Source organism: Pogoniulus pusillus, chromosome 23, assembly GCF_015220805.1.
Source record: "Pogoniulus pusillus isolate bPogPus1 chromosome 23, bPogPus1.pri, whole genome shotgun sequence".
Classification (NCBI taxonomy): Eukaryota; Metazoa; Chordata; class Aves; order Piciformes; family Lybiidae; genus Pogoniulus; species Pogoniulus pusillus.
Window position 1 is genome coordinate 20,529,573 of NC_087286.1, and position 18,413 is coordinate 20,547,985.

Consider the following 18,413-nt stretch of genomic DNA (forward strand, 5'->3'; position numbering starts at 1 on the left):
TGTGTACCTTCCCATCCAGCTGCACTCGAGTATCCCGACATTCAGCCTTTTGCTTAGGTACCAGAGCAAGTCCCAAGGCACACAGAGTTAACCAAGTATGCCAGCACCAACTATATGCACTCTGCTGGACCCTGTTGGTCCACTTCTTAGTAAAGTACTACATAACTGCTAACTCTTGCCATTACCACACAGAAAGAGGTGCCACATGCAGCAGAAATAGCATGCAATAAAACACTTGCCACTGCATGTAGCAACCATGAGTCAGCATGGAATAAGGAGCACCTGGGGCAAAACCAGAGTGACTTCAGTGGGGCTGCTTTTCAGAGGTGCTTTTGTCTTATCAGTAAGGCCTAACAGTTTACATGTGTGTATAGAAGAGACAATCACATCAGCAGTGTCTTGCTACAGCCTCCATTAATGGGAAACACAGAAAACCCAATCTTTCAACCAGTTTGGAAAGCCCAGCCATAGATTCTAAGCATTTCCTTATTTTATTGTTTTTCAGACTACATACAGAGGAAAATTAATTCCCCATGCAATTCCATTGAAATGCAGTACATTAACTGAGGGACTGCATTAATTTAAGCCTGTACCAATATTTATGAGATGAATCTAGGCCCAGAATGTGTTGGCTGATGGCCCTTTATTGGGAGATGAGCTGGATTGCTCTGCTGGGAAGACTCCCTAGCCACTGGGAGTGATGGTAGGGAGTGGGGAGAGGGAAGGAGAAGAAAAAGGCAGATCAGTGTCAAGACAACAGTGGTGAATGCCTAGTGAGGCAGAAAAGAAGACAGATGCCTAGGGTAGGAGTTCTAGTATTGTAACTTGTATGTGGAGTTTCAAAGTCGAATTAATGTCTTGAATTCAGCTTTACCTACACAAAGAGTGTGTAAACTCCTTGTTTACACACTTTCCTTTACTTAAATGGCAACCACAACCAGCATTAAATTGTCCAGCCACAGACCTCATGGAAGCAGAAACCATACAGGTGGGACAATCTTATAAACCATATCAATTTAATATTTTAGAAATGCACTGACTTTGGTATCAGAGCAGCAGAGGCCTGCATAGCTGAGAATAAGAGTCAGGTCACTCCAGCAGAGAGACAATGTCTATTTGAAAGTAATTTGAGATAACAGAGCTAGAAAGAAGCTGGGAAAGATTGCAAAGCAAGTGGGAGCATGAAGAGAAAGTGTGGTTCCTCTTCACAGACACGAATGTACGAAAGATGTGGACCCTTCCAACTGTTTGTATATCCTGGAGATGGATTTTCAATTTCCTTTTCCAAAGAACTTGGAAGTTCCTAGGGCTGAAGAATATACTTCTTGCAACATACATATTTCCCACAGTGCTTTAAAACAGAGATAAAAAATACAAGTTCATGACCTTAAAGTGGTTCACAATGCACAGAAACATATATGCTCCTTGAAACACACATCGAAGTGGTCAGTAACCATTTCTTCAGCTTTACACAGAGGAAGCAGAGTAGAAGCAATGTTGCAGTCTCATGGAAATTACAGCATGGAAATTACTGCTGAATCCAAGGCCAAAATTAAAACCAGAGTCAGTGAAGCTTCTTTGGTTCAGTTTCAGATACTACTTATGTGAAAATAGAAAAGTTGGGGTTGTCACTTATGTTTATCTTTGTGAAATACCTCTTCATATATTCTGTTTACACATGCAGAAGCTGAGTCTCAGAGACCTCCACCTCTTCTTTGCAATTAGACTTTGCCACAACTATCTGCAGTTTTGTCACCTCCAGAACAGATTACAAAGTGAGGGAAAGCAGAGGGACTTTGGGACTGCCAGTCTGCAGACTGCAGAGAAGGGCTACACTCACTGCTTTGGCCACCACTGCAGTTCTAGGTATATTTTACTGAGATACTTTTAAGTCTTTGATCATTTGAAATGCCATTTAAAACCTGTGCCTCCTTCACATCTGAGCTGTTGCTGTTGGGAGCTTGGTTTTCCAAACCCAACAGCTGAGTATTTTCAGTTTGCTTATCAAAACCTTCACTTGGTATATTTTGGGCTCCTTACATCAACCCAACCATTTCCAATGCTACTGAAACCATTTGCTTGGTTAGTTTGCCTTTTTTGGTGGGCTGGCAGGGATGTGCACTCCTAGGTTCTTGCTGGGCCTTTAAAAAAGGCAGATCATTTTCTGAGACCTGAAGGTCAGAACATTCCTGTAGAGCACAGATGTGCCAGGGGGCTAAGGAGCACTGCAAAACATCTCCTCTGTGTTAGCAAGCAGTATAAGCCTTCCAACACCAAGCTGTATGGTTATGCGTCAGTACCACTGCCTCGAGCCCAGCCAGAGTGGGGCTGAGCCCCGAGATGCTGCACAACAAATCAATGGGAAAACGTGCATGTCTAGAAAGAGAATCGCCACTGCTGGCATAATGACTACTATGTTTCCCTGGAGAATGCAGCATGCTGTGATACTTTGTTCTGGGACTTTTTTTTCAAGCCACCACTGCCAGCTCCAAATGTTCGAGAACTGCAGTTTGACCCTCCAAAATCATAAGTCAGTCTCTAAAATGATAAATGTGGAGCTCTTTTGCTTTGCTGGGTTGTTGAGGTTTTTTTTGGGGGTGTCGGTTTGGGTTTTTTGGGTTGGGTTGGGTTTTTTTTTTGAGCTGTTAGGGTGCACCTGGGTCACATTTGCAAGATTTATACTCTACCCATTAGGACTAGAAACTTTAATCAAAGAGGAAAGCTGAGTTTCTAACCTCATTACACACCTCTAGTAGCTGGAGTGTAAGTGAAACATCAAACATCACAAGACTTGTGATATAATCATGAATGCTGACAACATCACTTTAGAGTAGGAGGAGGGATAGCAGGGGAAACTCAGAGCAAATGGATTTACTTTTTATCTTAATGTTTTTAGATACTGTCTACCTTTATCTTTAATCAGAAATGTTCAGTGCCAGTTTTTTTTCTTTGTGTATTTGGGCTTGACATTAAAAGGTCACTTCTGCATTAATACCTGATGCCATTTGCTAACTGCATCTTTCTATCAGAGATAACATTAAAAGGCAGGTGTACCAATAGTACACCTGGTGCCAATATCACAGCAAAGAAGCATTATGGAAGTACAGGTCATAAGTGCATGGCTGAAATGGTATTGAGAGGGATTCCAATCTCCTGTTGTGTGTGTATGAAGAATGGACTGGATGATCTTGGAGGTCTCTTCCAACCTGGTTGATTCTATGATTCTATGAATATGAGACCTTTCCCACAGCTGTGATGTTAGCTGCCTGAGTGAAGAACATTGTCCCTGCCCATGGCAGGAGGGGGTTGGAGTAGATGATCTCTGAGGTCCCTTCCAACCTAAGCCATTCTGTGATTCTATGATGATTCTATGATTCTGTGACTTTACCAGTAAAGCTTCACACACTTGTGACGTGGGTTACTATAAGGCATTGCTTGCTGCATCTTTTGTGTCTCAAAAGCATCTCAGTGAAGAATAACATGTCAACTTAAAAATCCCCATGTTGTTAAATATCCTACTATAATAAATTAGTTGTAATTAAGCCCAGCAATTAGTGGATCACTATGATTATAGGTCAACAGATTGGACAGTGTAAGAATTCAGGTCAGACTTAAATAATGCCAAAGTGGCAGCAGTGATAAGGTGGACAGCTGTCCCTTCACGATTAGAATTAGTTTATAAACTGTGCTTTTGTTGCCTGAAATCCTCCACTTTGAGGGAACTGTATCCTCATCTGTCCATTCAAGCACATACAAAGAGTTCCTTGATCACCTACCTGCTGTTATTGGTCTGATCTATCACCAATCTGAAAAATGCAAGGACTGCACAGCGTCCAGTTAGGAGGCAGCTCTGGTACAATGAACACTCCAGCTGTACCATGATAATCCTGTGATTATCCTGTAGGTATTAAGCCTGCTCCAAAAGGCCAGTTCACTACAGCTGCTTTGCACAGCTCCAGTGCTACAAGCAGAGCATGCAAGTGAATTTCTTGGTGACAAGCCAGAGTTTTAAGAATGATGTAATGCTGATATTCTACATCTTCCACTCATTAAACAGGCTCCAGGCCCATCTGGGTGGGACAGAGTTCTTTAGTTCACATTGATGGATAATTATGCAGCTAACTGGAGAGAGAGAGACACAACCCTTGTGCGAACCAAGAGGAGGTGCTGAGGGTCTGCAATGTGACCCTTGTCACAGTTTAAGTGATTCAGCCTAGCACTGCTGCAGCAGGAGCAGACCTGGTTCTCACACTGCACCACCAGGCGTAAGCTCCATCCATACTCAGCATCCAGGCCCTCCCTCTACAAGGTCAATTTTTGCCCACTCTCTCTGACACAGTACTGATACTGTTCACATGAAGCTCTTAGTGCTAGGACAGGAGATGAAGGCACAAATTAACATGAGGGAGAATCAACAGTGTATTGAACACTGTATCTTCCTCAAAGAAATTACACCAAGTTGGAATCACATCAAGGAATCAGAACATTAGAATTATCCCCACACATACCCCAGACATTACAAACTCAGGAAACTCAAGACAGTAATGAGAGAATTTTACAGTCCAGAGTCTGAATGTAGTAGACAAACTTTTTAAAAAATATTTTAATATTGTATTTCAGTACATTTTTGTTCCAGTTATTCCTACAGGAGTAGGGTTTGACCCTTTCATGCAGATGATCTGGCATTCAGTCTAATTTGATAGAATCCACCTTTCTATAACACTCAGCTATGGAGGTCAGCGAAGGAAATGCACAGTCATCTCTGCCTGCCTTCTTGGGGGAGCACTGAGGTTGGCCTTCTGGATTTAAAATCTTACCACAGCGACAGAAGAGAAGATTGGCTAACCACAATGACTTGACTCAAAGAATTAACAGCGCTGATGTAATGTAGGCATTCCTGAAAATCTCAACTCAGAGCTCTGTCTGTCTTTAAAAACAAGTAACAGTCCCAAAACCTAGGGCAATACAGCTCCATAGGCATCTGGGAATTTTATTCCAGTGAACATTCCTTCTTTTCAGAGAAGCTGAATTATAGCAGTAAATCAGCAAACCAGCTGAATGCAAAAGCTGAGGGAACAGACCAAATCTGTACTGTATACACTCAGATTACAGGGAAACTGCTCATAAAGTTAAATCTTAAATCTTAAATAAACATGAACTCTTAGTAGGAGTACACAGGGAAAAGGAGAGACCACATTCTAAAACTTCTGAGAGGCCTCTGATTACAGTCAAGTGAGAGATGGACTTGGTTTTCTCGGTACTTGAGAGGCTGCAGCTCATGTATCAGAGCTTTAAAGGAGCTAGGTTGGACTCACTAAGAGGACAGCAATAGAGCACAGAGTTCCAGGTCAAACCACCCAGAAGCGTACCAAGCTTGATGGCTTCTGTAGCTGACACTGCTGGAACAACACTGTTAGAGGGACATGAGCTAGCTTGTTCAGAACATCTGCATAAACTAGGCCACTGCAGCACAGGCACTGCTGAGACTCTGGCTCATGACCTCTGCGGTGGCTGAAGATGTAACATCCTGCCTTTCACGTGGAGGAGCCCTTCCTGCAGGGATGCCAGGCATAAATGTGTGCTAGCTGCTGAGTCACCAATGCAGCTATTGAACTTCCCTGTTAGTCTGAACCAATTTATGTTAAAGATACCAGATTGGGAGATGCTGAGTTTCGGGAGCTTCAGTATGTGTTTGTTTCTACTGATCATGCTATAGTGAAAACTGGGTACTGGAACCAAAGCCTCTCCTGTGATCCTCTAGAACTTTAGGCACACTTTTCGCCAAGGACCTCTTGTCTTACATCAACCGCATCTCATTTATGCAGACCCCTACTTTTACCACTCCCAAACCACACAGGACATAGATTCGAATGCTCCAATACAACCTTCCTCACACCTGCCACATCTGCAGTAACAGAATAGCTCACTTCTTAGCAGATATTCTGAAATAGCCTTTATTCAAAGCAAATACTAGAGAAACTGTAACAAAAGAATACACGTGCACATACAGACAGCTCTGCCTCCACCTGTAATGCAGATCAGCTCTGGGAAGCCTGTCACTGTTTCATCCAGTGAGCCAGCTGAAATCTGCTCATGCCTAGGATTTAACATCCCATATACAGGGGATCAAGGTTTTCTTGAGAGGTGTCCAGTGGAGGGAAACTGAACTTCCCTTAATGCAGAGCTCACAACCAGTCTCCCTCCGCTCTGCTCCTACTGAGCAAAAGAATTCTGAACTTGTCTGTGGAAAACAGCTGAAAGTGGAAATGGGATACGAAGGACTGACACCTTTCTGTGCTGAATAGTGAAATCCACAGGTGGAAAGCAACTCAGTGAATTTGCTTTCTGAGGTGCTTAATATCTGCACACATTTAACATCAGCATTATTCTCTCACACGAACTAGAGCATTTTTTTCTGTTGGCCTGTTGGTTGAAGGGATTAGAATCCCAAGTCCTGTTCCTGGGGGCTGGATCCACACTACCAACTGGTGAGTTGATCCTTGCCAAGACATTTTGGGAGGAATTATAAAAATCCCTCTTAGAGAAGGCAATTTTATTTGGTACTTAGGCAAAACAGACATTCCATTTATAAATATAATTACTTTTGCTATTCCATCAAGAAAAAGAATTTAGTAGTGAGGGATACAACAGAGAAAATTATTTATGTGTTGACACTTACAATATAAATAGAAAACAGATCTGGCTGAAACTAAGTGGGAAATGGAAAACATGAGAAAATATGTTACTGAGATTACCAGTTGGGAAGATAACTTCTGACCACTCTAGTGCACTTTTTCCAGTGGAAGTCTAGTCCCTCATCTTGCTTTATATTTGGATAGTAGCTATCTCTGCACTAACTTAACAACAAATGCACAAGCTTACTTGGCATTTATTGTCAAATTCTCTTCTTCTGATTGATGACCTTAAACTTTGCAAGGTGGGCACTGTTCTGTGCTCACCCAAGGAACTGCTTTGACCCCATCTCTTGTATTAACTCTCTGGTTGCTTGTTTGGGTATGGCCATTACTGCATGACTTCTGTTTTAGATATGTGACAAATGTTTTTACCCAACATCTTATCCTTAATATTAATGATTTATCACATATGGTGCATTATATTTTTACAAAGCTGTATGATACCATGGTAATCAACACCATATGAGAATCTAAATAGAAGGGAACAGAGTAACAGAAATGCCCTCCCAGAAGATAAAAGGTTTTTGCTTGTTTTTAGGGCAAGTATCTCAGCTGCCTGATTTTACTCTGCACATAAGAATTGTAGGAGTTCCATAGTATAAAACTGCACTGTACTTGACAATGTTGTAGAGAGAACAAGAAGGCTTATGTTTAATTTCTCTCTATCTCTAATTAGGATTTTGAGATCAAGTACGCAAGAAGAAATTGATTCTAGTTCTTTTGATCATACAGATTTATTACTTTGATTTAAGTAGGCAGGAGAAAAAAATGTAAGAGCCACAAGTACATTCTTGTGTCTGTATATGTAAGCTTATATCCCTATATTTCTGGTGGGAAAAGATCCCAGCTTCAAACACCTTTGCAAATTTATCCTGTCAATATCTCAGTCCACACACAAAACATACTCACTGAATCGATATGGTAGTGAGAAACTAAATCACATTTTACTCACCCCTTCAAACACTGCAAAAGCCTGGAGGCACTGCAAGGCTGCTTCAAATGAATGCATTACTGCGGGACACACTGCAGGCTGCTCAAGCATGCCCACAGCCTGCTCTTTCAAACAGCTCTATCCTCTCCCACCTGGATTAGAACTGCCACCGGGAGAGCTGCTCCCCCCTGCTTTAATAGATCCAAAGAAAAGACTTTTCCCAAGTGTGGCAGGCCAGCAAAAAAGGAGATTGTCTCTGGGCACTGGCACACACAAAGCAGCCAGCTTGGAGGCTGCTGGAAAGAATCAGGGTGAAACTCATGTAGTACAAAGGAGCTGAACCTGAACTTTTGGCTCCTGTTAGGCTCCCATGGAAGACAGGCAGAGGGGCTATGGGGATGCCAAAGAGCTGCCTGCCGGTTGGGCACTCCCGGGTGCTGTTTGATCCTTCATATCCAGGGCTGCAGAGTGTGCCTGGAGGTCTGAAAGGAGCGTGGGGAGATGAGCACTAGCAGCTCCCCATGCATCTTCCCCCAGGAAATGTGTTAGAGGTTAAATAAGAAAATGCACTGGGGAAAAGGCCATTTCTGCAAAACTGGTCACTTGCAAAGAAAGGTAGCCAGGCCCCCAGGGACGTTCTCCTTGCCTAAGGATGAAATGGGATTATGTTGGTAATGTTTGCTGCACTGTAATTAAGGTAGTGCCAGGACTTTCATTAAAAAGTGTTTTTGTTGAGGGGCTATGACTTGGAGAAAAATTTTGCCTAAGGCTGAAATACAGCATTGTTCTCAACCAGAAAACATGCATAGGTTTTATTACTTATGTAATTTAAAATCTTGGTATAGACTGTGCAGGCTTTACTATTCTTTCCATATGAGTTTGTAGCTAATTGGTTTAAAACATTAAATACTAAAGAAGTAAAGGGCTGGATTCTGGCTGGACCACATGTAGGTGACATGTCCCATTAATTTTCTGCAATTAACTTAAAAACCCAAAGGCTGAATTCTGCCCTTCTTACTCAGACATGTAGTTCTCTTGAAGTAAACAGCTGCAAATAGGATCGGGCTCTCCATGTATACCTGACCACAACCCAGGGCACCTGCCTCTCCCACACTGAAACTTCATTACAGTGAGAGCATCTCATCTGGGACGTTATTTCCTCACAAAGCTCTCAATATATGACACGGCTATTTCTACTAATTGTAGCAAAATCCCTGTTATCATAGGACCCAAGATCTCACAGAAAAGAGCCAGGACCCCTGTGCACTAAGTGCTGCACAAAATGCAGAACAAAAACATAGTCTTACTCAAAACAAACAAACAAACAAATACAATTGAAAGCACACAAACAAATTCTTTCCCATTTCATGGCTAGGTTTGTATTGCTTCTGTTAAGTACTCTGAGTGTAATGCACCACTCCTGCAAACAGCAAGCATTTCTTTAACTTGCTGCATGATAAAGTCCTAACTTCACACCAGTCTATTGTCTTTCCCCAGAAGAACACAGAGGGTGGCCAGCTATGGCCCTCTGTGCTTGCTGCTGGCTGTGCATTTTTTTTCCTGGCTTGCATATATCCACAATGAGGCCAGCATTTAGCATGCACTGCATTCAAATACTGATTGTATTTTACCCAAACTATTAGCATCCTTTGTAGAGTAAAAAAAAAAAAAAATCATACAAATAATGATAATAACATCTCCTAAAAGATTGCTTTCCACTGATCATCACCACAAACATGTCAAAACTAAAATACTAGTGTTTATAAAATCACAGTTTCGTAAAGGCATAAGCATGAGAGGAATTGCCACAGACTAGCAAGTCACCAAGAATGAAACTAAAATTTGTAACTCCTGGATGCTTTATGTGACTTCACATGGACACTAACAAAATACAACATCAAACAACACACTCCATTGTTTCTTACAAGAACAATTTCTATAAGTTGCTAGTTTAGGAAGATCTTGAGCATTTCTGCAAATGCTTTAACACAGAACAAACTTTATTCAGGAGCTAGCTGTCTTCAGTGGAACTATTCATGCATTTAGCTACTTATCTGCCTAATTTAGCATCCTCAGGATCATGGTCTTGGTATGGAATAATGATTTTCAGTGCAGTGCATCAGCTACCACTTGTCAAAACAGGAAGACTGAAACGTAAACAAGTGACGCTCTTATTAAGTGCAAACATGTACAAAATTAACAACTCCTAACAAAGCTTCTCCACATAGGAAGGTATCATTAATAATATTACCAGTGTCAGGCAAGTGTAATTCCTCATGTGGACCAACTCACAGCAATATGAGTACCTTTTATTTCATGTAAGTGAATTAAAGAAGTTAATCTGACAAAAAAGCCAGATGCCAGAACAAAGTAGTCTGTGTGAGGGTTATAGTATAACCACTGCTTTCAAATTCACACTCTGGCGTACACAAAAAGAACACTTTCTTATGAAGATAAAAGCCTCCACGTGTAATAACTTGATATATAGACAAGCCCTAGGGGCTTGCATCTTAGCATTTTTGGCCTCATCTTAATGGATAAAAAAGGTGTGTTTCTCAGTCACATTAGCCTAGTCTAAGGAGCTTAATATGATGAAAAGGCCTTAGGCTTTGGTGAGACTAAGGTGTAAAGGTGTGAGGTTAGCAAACGTATCACCGCATGGGCAAGGCTGACTTTAACACATATTAAACTAATCAAGTTAAAGCAGGCAGGGGATGGGGAGCCTAGACTGTACTAGGCCATGTTCATACAAACTCTGGATTAGTTTGGCTGGGGAGTAGCTGCTGCAGAATGTAACTCAAAGTATTTCATGGTGGAGAGCAGGTGAGAAAATTAGAACTAGAATGAAATGGTTTGTTTTCACAGTGTAAACTATACCGCCTTCAAAGAGAGTTTAGTGGACTTCAAGGAGCCTGGACCTCCATGCTGGCTGTTTGGTGCTCCAGAGCACATGCTAGCTAGAATTCTTCATCTCTCTGGGAATGCTGCTCAGGACAAGAAATGAAGATTATCCTCCATCATCTACAGCAAAAAGCATCTCCTTGAACTGCTGCTAAAGTCAGCACCACTCAAGGGTATGTCATGTCCACTATCCAGGCTGTGTTGTTGCCTAAAGTGAGACATCTACAAGATGACAAGCAAGCAAAACTGATGAAAGAAGAAACAAACATTTCAAGTCTAAAACTAGAGTTCTACAATGCATCACTAGCATATGACAATTAGCACATGCTAATTTTTTTTTTCAGTACAGCTAAGTTTAGTACAAACAAACTAGAAGTCACATATCTGTATGATGCAATCCTGATTTTGCCACTTGACTTAGGCATTGTCTAGAGCTCTTTTATATTATCTTAGAGGGGAGGGGGGTTTAGTACTGAAAACAACAACAACAACAACAAAAAACCCCAAAGCAGTTATTCAGATACTTCCAAACTACTTGAGTGAATATGCATGTAGATGTGAAAATCTACCATGGACAGTGGATGAGATTACTACTCTCAACTGCTCACTGCACCATTTTCCTGCAGCAAGGACAGCCAAAAGAGATATGCACCAGCACCAAGAATCTCCTCGGTTTTCAGAGCAGCATACTGAAGTTAGCAGATGTTCACTACAGTCAATTCTCAATTTAGCAGTTGTTAAGACAAAGGAGTTCAATATATTGAACATTTAAAATGTCAACATGTTGCTGACTTATCTTAAATGAAGTCTTTATGATAACTGGGTGTCTTTTCTGCAATTGGAACCATATGTGCAAAGGGAGCAAAAATTAAACTTTTTGTTTTACATAGAGTGGAGAATGATCATTAAACGAGCGGAGCTCTGAAGTAATGTCACAAAAAAGAAAGTATCTGGATCTCATTCTCCACAGAGTCTGGAATAATTTTCTCATTATTTCTGTTACATGCACCACTTTAGTTGTATAATAGCACAATAGTATTTAAATACCAGTTGTCATTTTCCTTTAATTGTTTCTGTAACAGGATCATTTTCCTCAGCTAGCTGAGGACAGGACACTGGCACAGGTTGCTCAGGGAGGTTGTGGCTGCTCCCTCCCTGGAGGTATTCAAGGCCGGGTTGGAGGAGGCCTTAAGCAACCTGTTCTAGTGGGAGATGTCCCTGCCTATGGTGGGGGATTTGGAACTGTATGATCTGAGGTCCCTTCCAACCTAAACCACTCTATGATTCTATGATTTAAGGCAGTGCACTGTTATCAACTTGTTCTGTTACAAATCTATCACTCTGTCATTAAATGCATTGGGACAACATAAAATGTGAAGTTAAGATCATTAGCATGCCTTGTATAGTCAGTTCTGCAAGGGTCTCCCTTATATTTCAGAAACAAGCACAGAACTGGGTATGTTAAAGAAGGTTAGTATGTAAAAATCTAGCTGAAACTTTCACAGCTGCCTATCCTTGACAGCTTAAAAAAAAACAGGTGTGTCAGCTCACCTGAGTTAGTTTACATTGAACTGGAAGATTTGAACATTCTGTAAAGCAGAGGACCTGTTCATCTAATATTACATCTTTACTGTAAAAATGTTTCACAGACAGGCATAATTCATAATAGGTGGCTAGCATGGGCCAGATATAAATGTAAAAATGTTCCTGACAGAGCTGTTCAAACATCCTGAATCAACAAAGCACTCCTATCCTGGATTTATGTTTGGTGACACAGTTTCTTCTAGCTTGTCCTCCTGACTTCTCTGAGTGCTAAATAATGCTAGCAAATATAGTTGACTACAATTCCACCTCTGCTTTGGGTTCTTCCTTCTAAGTCTCTCTCAGTCCTACACTGCTCTTCACACCTTTGCCACAGCAGTAGCTGCAGCAGTTCACGGGACACATCTGCCTAAGCTTTGTTCAGACAGATAACAAGATAAGGTACAGTAATGTAGGCAGGCATAAGTCCCTTAACATGCTCTTGTCCTAGACCACGCCACCACAAAACTAACTTGGTCCTGCCTCCACTCAGGTTTTCTGTTGTGATACCTATATGTAAATATAGTTAATAGGGGGAAAAAAGAGATGAAAGTAAAAAACACACATCAGCTTTTGCCTAAGAGACAAAGGCCAACGCTCAGACACAGGTGATCTAAAGGTATTAAACAAGGTTTACATGGAAGGAGTGGATGAACCAAGCACGGCCAAGTGAATCCGGCAATTTCACTGAACGTATTTCTGTTGTGGGATGTGACAGTTATTCCCCACACACCTAGCAGTTAATCTGAGCCCACAGCCTGCTCACGTGTCTCAGCTCAAATCAATTTGCACATGCATAGTAGCTCTGACACATCCTAGGCTCACCCGGACCATGGTGCATGCGCAGCAGAGCCACACATGCACAGTCAGTGTTTCAGAGGATGGCCATTTTTTTTAGCAGACCAGATGGCAACCTGGCAACTCCAGCAAATGCCACACCAGCGATCCCACTGTGTAGAGACCGTGGCCTTTTACTTCCCCCGCCTTCCCTGTTTTTTTCTTTCTACTCCACCCAAGCCTCAGCCTGAATAGCATTAAACGTTAAATTCTGCTAACTTGTCCAATTCACAAAATCCAAAGGCACTTTCTTCTTTGTTTGACATGTGGACAGATTAAGTTCAGATACGAAGTCATGAGCTGTATACTGATATAATTTCCAGACTTGATAATACAACTGTTTAGCTCAAGACATATATTCTAATTTGGCAGAAATGAGTACACTCTCACTGACAGGGCTAAGAAGCCCACAATTCAGTTGGTGGCCTTGCATGGCTAAGTGAAAGGGATGGCTTTATATGTATTTTATGTACCTATGTGTGTGTGTGTACCGATAAGAGAAAAATATTTAACTTCTTTCTCCACATATAGATATGAAAATGTTACAAAGGTCCAATTTAATTGCTGGCAAACCAAGAAAATTAGCTAACAAAGGCTTTTTGTTAGGAATGGTTTCAAGAAAAACAGGCCAGCAAAAGTCCTATTTGTTACAGCGTTGTATTCCCGTTTAGTATTTTTGAAGGTGCTAAATGAAGGGGGAAAGTGTGGAATGTTCTGTTTATTTTTACAGAAAAAAAAAAGGCAGGCGACTAACATTAGCTCCTCCTTCCCTTCCTTCCTTGATGTACCTGTGTGCTACTCCAGGCCATGTAATCAACTGGGAATCAAACACAGAAGAGAAACCTAAATGACAAAGAAGAAACACTTCGTGCAGGGCCCTCGAGATGTTTCTGTACGTATAGGAGACTTGCAGGCACATCTACCCAGGATTTCTCCTAAGTCCGGAGAACTTCCAACATGCGCTCCCAAACATGAGTAATCTCTACACGCTGCAGGGCAGTGGGGCTCGCTTCTCTACTATCCATACGACCCGTGGCGTGATTCAGCATCCGCGCACTGCAATACTCCCTCCGTGCACACTGCTCCAGCTTCGGGCAGCTTGATGGAGAGGCGCCGGAGCCTGGGGCCTCGCGAAGCTGCGCCGCAGCAGGCAGGCAGGCAGGCAGGCAGGCAGGAAGACAAGAAAGCAGACAGAGAGGGAGGGAGGGAGAGGCGGGCAGTGGGGAGGCCGCCTCAGGGGCTTGGCCTCAGGGGCTTGCCCTCAGGGCTGCGCCCAGGATGGAGGCGCGGCAGCGGGGGACCTCGGCCGGGCAGGGGCGCGGTTTGCGCCCCTTCCACTGGTCTGCTCCGCTGCTGCGGTTGCTCCCGGCTCGGGCGACGGCGCAGCGCCGGCCCAGGAGAAAAGTCAGGGGGCGCGGCCCACTTCCTCGCCCCGTCAACCGGACTTCTCCCTGGCTGCGAGACCATAGCGTCCCCCGCGTCCCCTCCCATCAGAGCCGGAGTCCCTGCTGGCCTCCAGGACACGTTAAATCCCGTGTAATGAGGCTTAACCCCGCCCCGAGCCGCGGCGCAGCCGGGCGGGCAGGCAGCCAGCTAGGCCCCTGCCCGGGGGAGGGCCCCCCGTCGCCCCGAGCGGCCGCAGCTGTTCCAGCCGGAGCTGCTGGAAAGCAGCCACGCACCCCAGACTTTGTCTCCCTCGCACACAGCGCTAAACTCCATACCCTCCCCTACCCGGGAGCGGCCGCGGCTCCCCGCCGCTCGCTGCCTTTCTCTTCCCCGCTCCGAGCGATGGGGGGGAGAAAGAGGCTCTTCGCCTCCAGGCTACTGCTAGCTGTGCGCCGGCTCCCCAGGAATAGCCAGCGCTACCGGGCCGGTCATCATGCGCTGGCCCCGAAGCCGCCGTGCTAGAAAGCTCAGCCCAAGCGCGGGTGGGGGGCACCCGATGCGAAGCGGCCACTTTCATCCGAACACAGCTTTTTTTTTTTTTTTCCTCCCCCCCCCCCCCTACTCCGAGGCCGTGGGGAAAATAAATAAAAAACAAGGGCGGGGAGAGGGTGGGGGAGCGCACGGACTGCCGGCTCCCGTGGGGCGCGGTGCGGGGTGGCTGCGCGGAACGGCCCGTGGCACCCCGTCCCGTCCTTTTGCTTCCCCGCTCCGCGCTTTCCTCGCAGCCCGCCGCGGCAGCCAACCCGTGAGGTCAGTGTCGGCGGCGGATGGGTGTCTGCGCCGTGGGACGGGCGGTGGGCGGGCGGGCCGGGCAGGCGCAGTGTGGGGCCGCGGCAGGGGGAGGGAGGGTGGCGGGCGGGTTCTGTGTCTATGTGTCGCACTGGCTGGGGGGGAAGGGAGGCGGGGGGGGAGGTTACACACCAGGGCAGCGCCGGGATCCCTTCTCCACCCCGCGGGGAGGGGGAAGGGAACCTCCTCCCTCTTCCTCCTCCCCCTTTTTTACCCTTCCTCCTCCTTCTTTCCCCAAAGTTAAACTTCCTGCTCCCGGCCCGGCTGGGAAGGGGACGCGGAGCCTGGCCGGACTCAACCCTCGACACACACAACAGCTGGAGCTGTCAAAACTTCCTCCGCTCAGCCTCGGCCCCGGCCCCTGCCGCCTCCGCCACCGCCGCCGCCTGCTCCTCCTCCGCCCCCGGGGGCTCTGCGCGGGGGGAGGGCGCAGGGCCAGTGTACAATGAAGCGGCGGCCGCCGCAGCCGGGCAGCGCAGGAGTCAGAGCCGCCGCCAGCTCCCGGGGCCTCTGAGAGGGGGGGGCGCCCAGCGGCGGGATCAGCCGCCTCTTGCTCGCTCTCTTCACCTCGTCCGCCACCTCTCCCAGCCCCGACAGACCCCGCTGAGCCGGGGAGGGGGTGTTATTGTGTGTGAGACCCTTCCTTCCTCTGCGCTCTTTCTCTTCGCCCCCCCGTTCCCCTCTTCCTGTTCTCCCCATGCTGCTCCCCCTGCTACCTGTGCTGGTCGGCGGCGGCTGAGGCCAGCAATGCGAGGCGGAGGTGGAGGAGGCGGAGGTGAGGAGGAGAGGAGCCGCGGGAGCAGGAGGAGCATCGGGATCCCCATCACCATCTTCATCCTCATCATCATCATCCATGTGTCTCTCTCGTCCTGCTGACTAGGATGTCAACGGAGGACAAGAGTCTGGTGGTGGCGGTGGTGGAGCCGCCTCAGCAGCAGCAGCCCCCCGAGCCTGGAGCTCCCCCCCCAGCAGCAGCAGCAGCAGCAGCCACAGACAAAAGACCTAGGGGCCGGCCTCGCAAAGATGGCGCTTCCCCTTTCCAGAGAGCCAGAAAGAAGTAAGTTCAGCGTTTGTGTGTGCGAGGCAGAGAGGGGCAGGGGGCAGGCGGCCAGGCGCAGGCTGAGCTGTCAGCGGAGACTCGCTGCTCGTCGCCCCCTCCTTCTTGCCTAATGCCATTTTGAGAAGGGCCCTTCTTTCTTCTTCTCTCCCCTTTGCACTTTCCCCTCCTCCTCCTTTTTCACCTTTGTCTTCCTCCGCCTGCTCTCCCTTTTCCACTTTTCTTTTACTGTCCCTATTAATTTATTCTCTTCCTTCAGAGTTTCTCTTTAGCTCTTCCCCCTTCACCCTCTTCCTCCTTTTTTTTTTCCTTGCCGTTGCACCTTCCCCTTTTTCCTTTCCGTGTCTCTTCTCCAGGACGCTCGGTTGCCTTCAGCGTCGTCTGGCAGTTACTCCCTGTGCTTGATGGTAGCTCCTCGTCGCTTTCCCTTTTTAATCCCCCCTCCTCTTTTTGGGAAAGAAAAGACAGTTCTCGGCGGGTGGCGAGGAGAACTCCCCCACCCCCACCCAACACAGGCGGGTGCGGAGGCGCACACGCAAAGTTGAGGCAGCACTTTTCTCCGCCGACTGCCCGGCCGTGCCTCGGAGGTGGGGAACGGGGCCGGCGGCGCTGGGGCAGCTGTCAGGCGGCAGCCTCTCATGGAGGGACGCGCCGGTGGGACGAGGCCGAAGCACAACAAACACAAGGCGGGGGGGGGAAGGGAGCGGAGGTTGGTGGATGGGGCAGGGGATGCCTCTTCTCGCTTCTGGCAGATTTCCCTTCACCGCGGCCTCGCCCCGCCGGGGGCGCGGACGTTCGCTGGCCCCGAGGTCCGCGGCGCGGTGCTGTCGTATCCCGTCTCTGTGGAGCCGTTTCTGCGGCCGCGCGGACGCGGGGAGCCCATCGTGCCAAGGGGCGCCTGCCCGCCGAGCATGGCTGCCCGGCGCGGATAGGCGGTGAGGTGCCAGGCTGGGCGCGGAGGGGCCTGGCGTCCGCCGCGGTGGAAGCGCCGCTGCCGTGTGCTGGCCGCGCGCCCGGCGGGCTGTGTTTGAGTGGGGTGGATCCTGCCCTGGCATACCTGGCGGCAGCGGGAGTGGGGCAGAGCTGGCCCGGCGCGTTCGGAGAAGAGCAATGGTTGCTGGCAAAACACCCACTGCGCCGTGCGGGCTGTTGGAGCCGAGGGGTCTCGGAGTTTGTTTCCCTTTGTTGTGGGGGACGCTTTCGGTTTGACGCCCCTCGAAGTGTTCAGCCAGGTGAGCGCTGGCGCTTTGCTCAGCGCACACTGCAGATCTCACCGTCAGCTTCTGAATCAGAATCATTGAGGTTGGAAAGACCTTTAAGATCATCGAGGCCAACCATAATGTCACAGCCGAAGTCCAAAACACTATCGAGCTGCTGGGCTGCAGCTAAGTCTAGGCAAAGACGCTGCTTTCCTCTATTTTAGTTTGTTTTTACAGATACTTGTTACATAAGTATCACAGGAGAGAGCTGTTACTAGTTTGGGGCATAGGCAATATTTTCTTGTTGTCATTGCTGAAAGTTTCCCTTCAAGGAGATTAATGTTCACCCCTGGTTTTGATGGAGATGCATCGTTTGCAGCTTCCTCTCTTAATTATTTTATGTATTAGCTCCATACAAATTTTCATATAATGATAGCTGAAAGTAGTTGGCAAATACACACTGTAAAGTTCTTTGGCTTATCTGCTTTATGCTTAATTTTACATACTTTGGATTTATTTCTCCATACCTTGTGAAAGAAACCTCTGAATGCTTTGTTTTAAAGGAAGGTTTAGGAAGAAAAATGCAGATACAACTGAAATGTCTGTACAAACCCCACGATAGTGTTATTTGTGAAAATTGATGTGTCTGGTGGACCAGTTTGAAGTTGTGTACACTCTTGATGAAAAATGGGTGCTAAAGAGGCATTTCCCCTTTTTTCAGTTAGGTTTTTGGTGTCATATAGGTATTGTTGACTAGTTTTAGGAAGAAATTAGTTTTTCTGTAAAAATATATACTTATGCTGACATGGCAAGTGCTTGTGTAAGAGCTGACAATGAAATTAGCTGAGACAAACATTGAAAGCAGTCAACAGTCTTTTTCTTCACACTATGATTGTTCCTGTCTGGTGTGATGCTAAGTGTCTTTCTGCATCTCCATGGAAAGCTTTTAATGTAGGTAAAGGTGCTGTGGCATAACT

General features: G+C 46.3%; 3 protein-coding genes across 14 annotated transcripts in view; 2 read left to right on the forward strand and 1 right to left on the reverse strand.

Annotated features, from left to right (window-relative positions):
- Nucleotides 1-15,989, reverse strand: part of ACTR3B (actin related protein 3B) — a 101,540-nt gene extending 85,551 nt beyond the window's left edge. Inside the window, exon 1 of the mRNA XM_064162858.1 lies at nt 15,897-15,989. The gene's annotated coding sequence lies outside the window, so the exon portion shown is untranslated. The remainder of the gene's footprint in view (nt 1-15,896) is intronic.
- LOC135185781 (uncharacterized) lies at nt 14,485-16,056 on the forward strand. Its single transcript, XM_064162917.1, has 3 exons — nt 14,485-14,846; nt 14,988-15,141; nt 15,421-16,056. Exons 1-3 carry the CDS (start codon nt 14,485-14,487, stop codon nt 16,054-16,056), a joined length of 1,152 nt encoding a protein of 383 aa, XP_064018987.1.
- Nucleotides 15,876-18,413, forward strand: part of KMT2C (lysine methyltransferase 2C) — a 193,635-nt gene continuing 191,097 nt past the window's right edge. For 11 of the 12 annotated variants that reach the window (XM_064162840.1, XM_064162835.1, XM_064162841.1 and 8 more), the window contains exon 1: nt 16,062-16,237. In XM_064162840.1, the coding sequence (XP_064018910.1) occupies nt 16,062-16,237 (176 nt within the window). Of the gene's footprint in view, nt 15,956-16,060; nt 16,238-18,413 lie in introns of those variants that run through there. The other variant, XM_064162834.1, reaches the window with a different exon arrangement.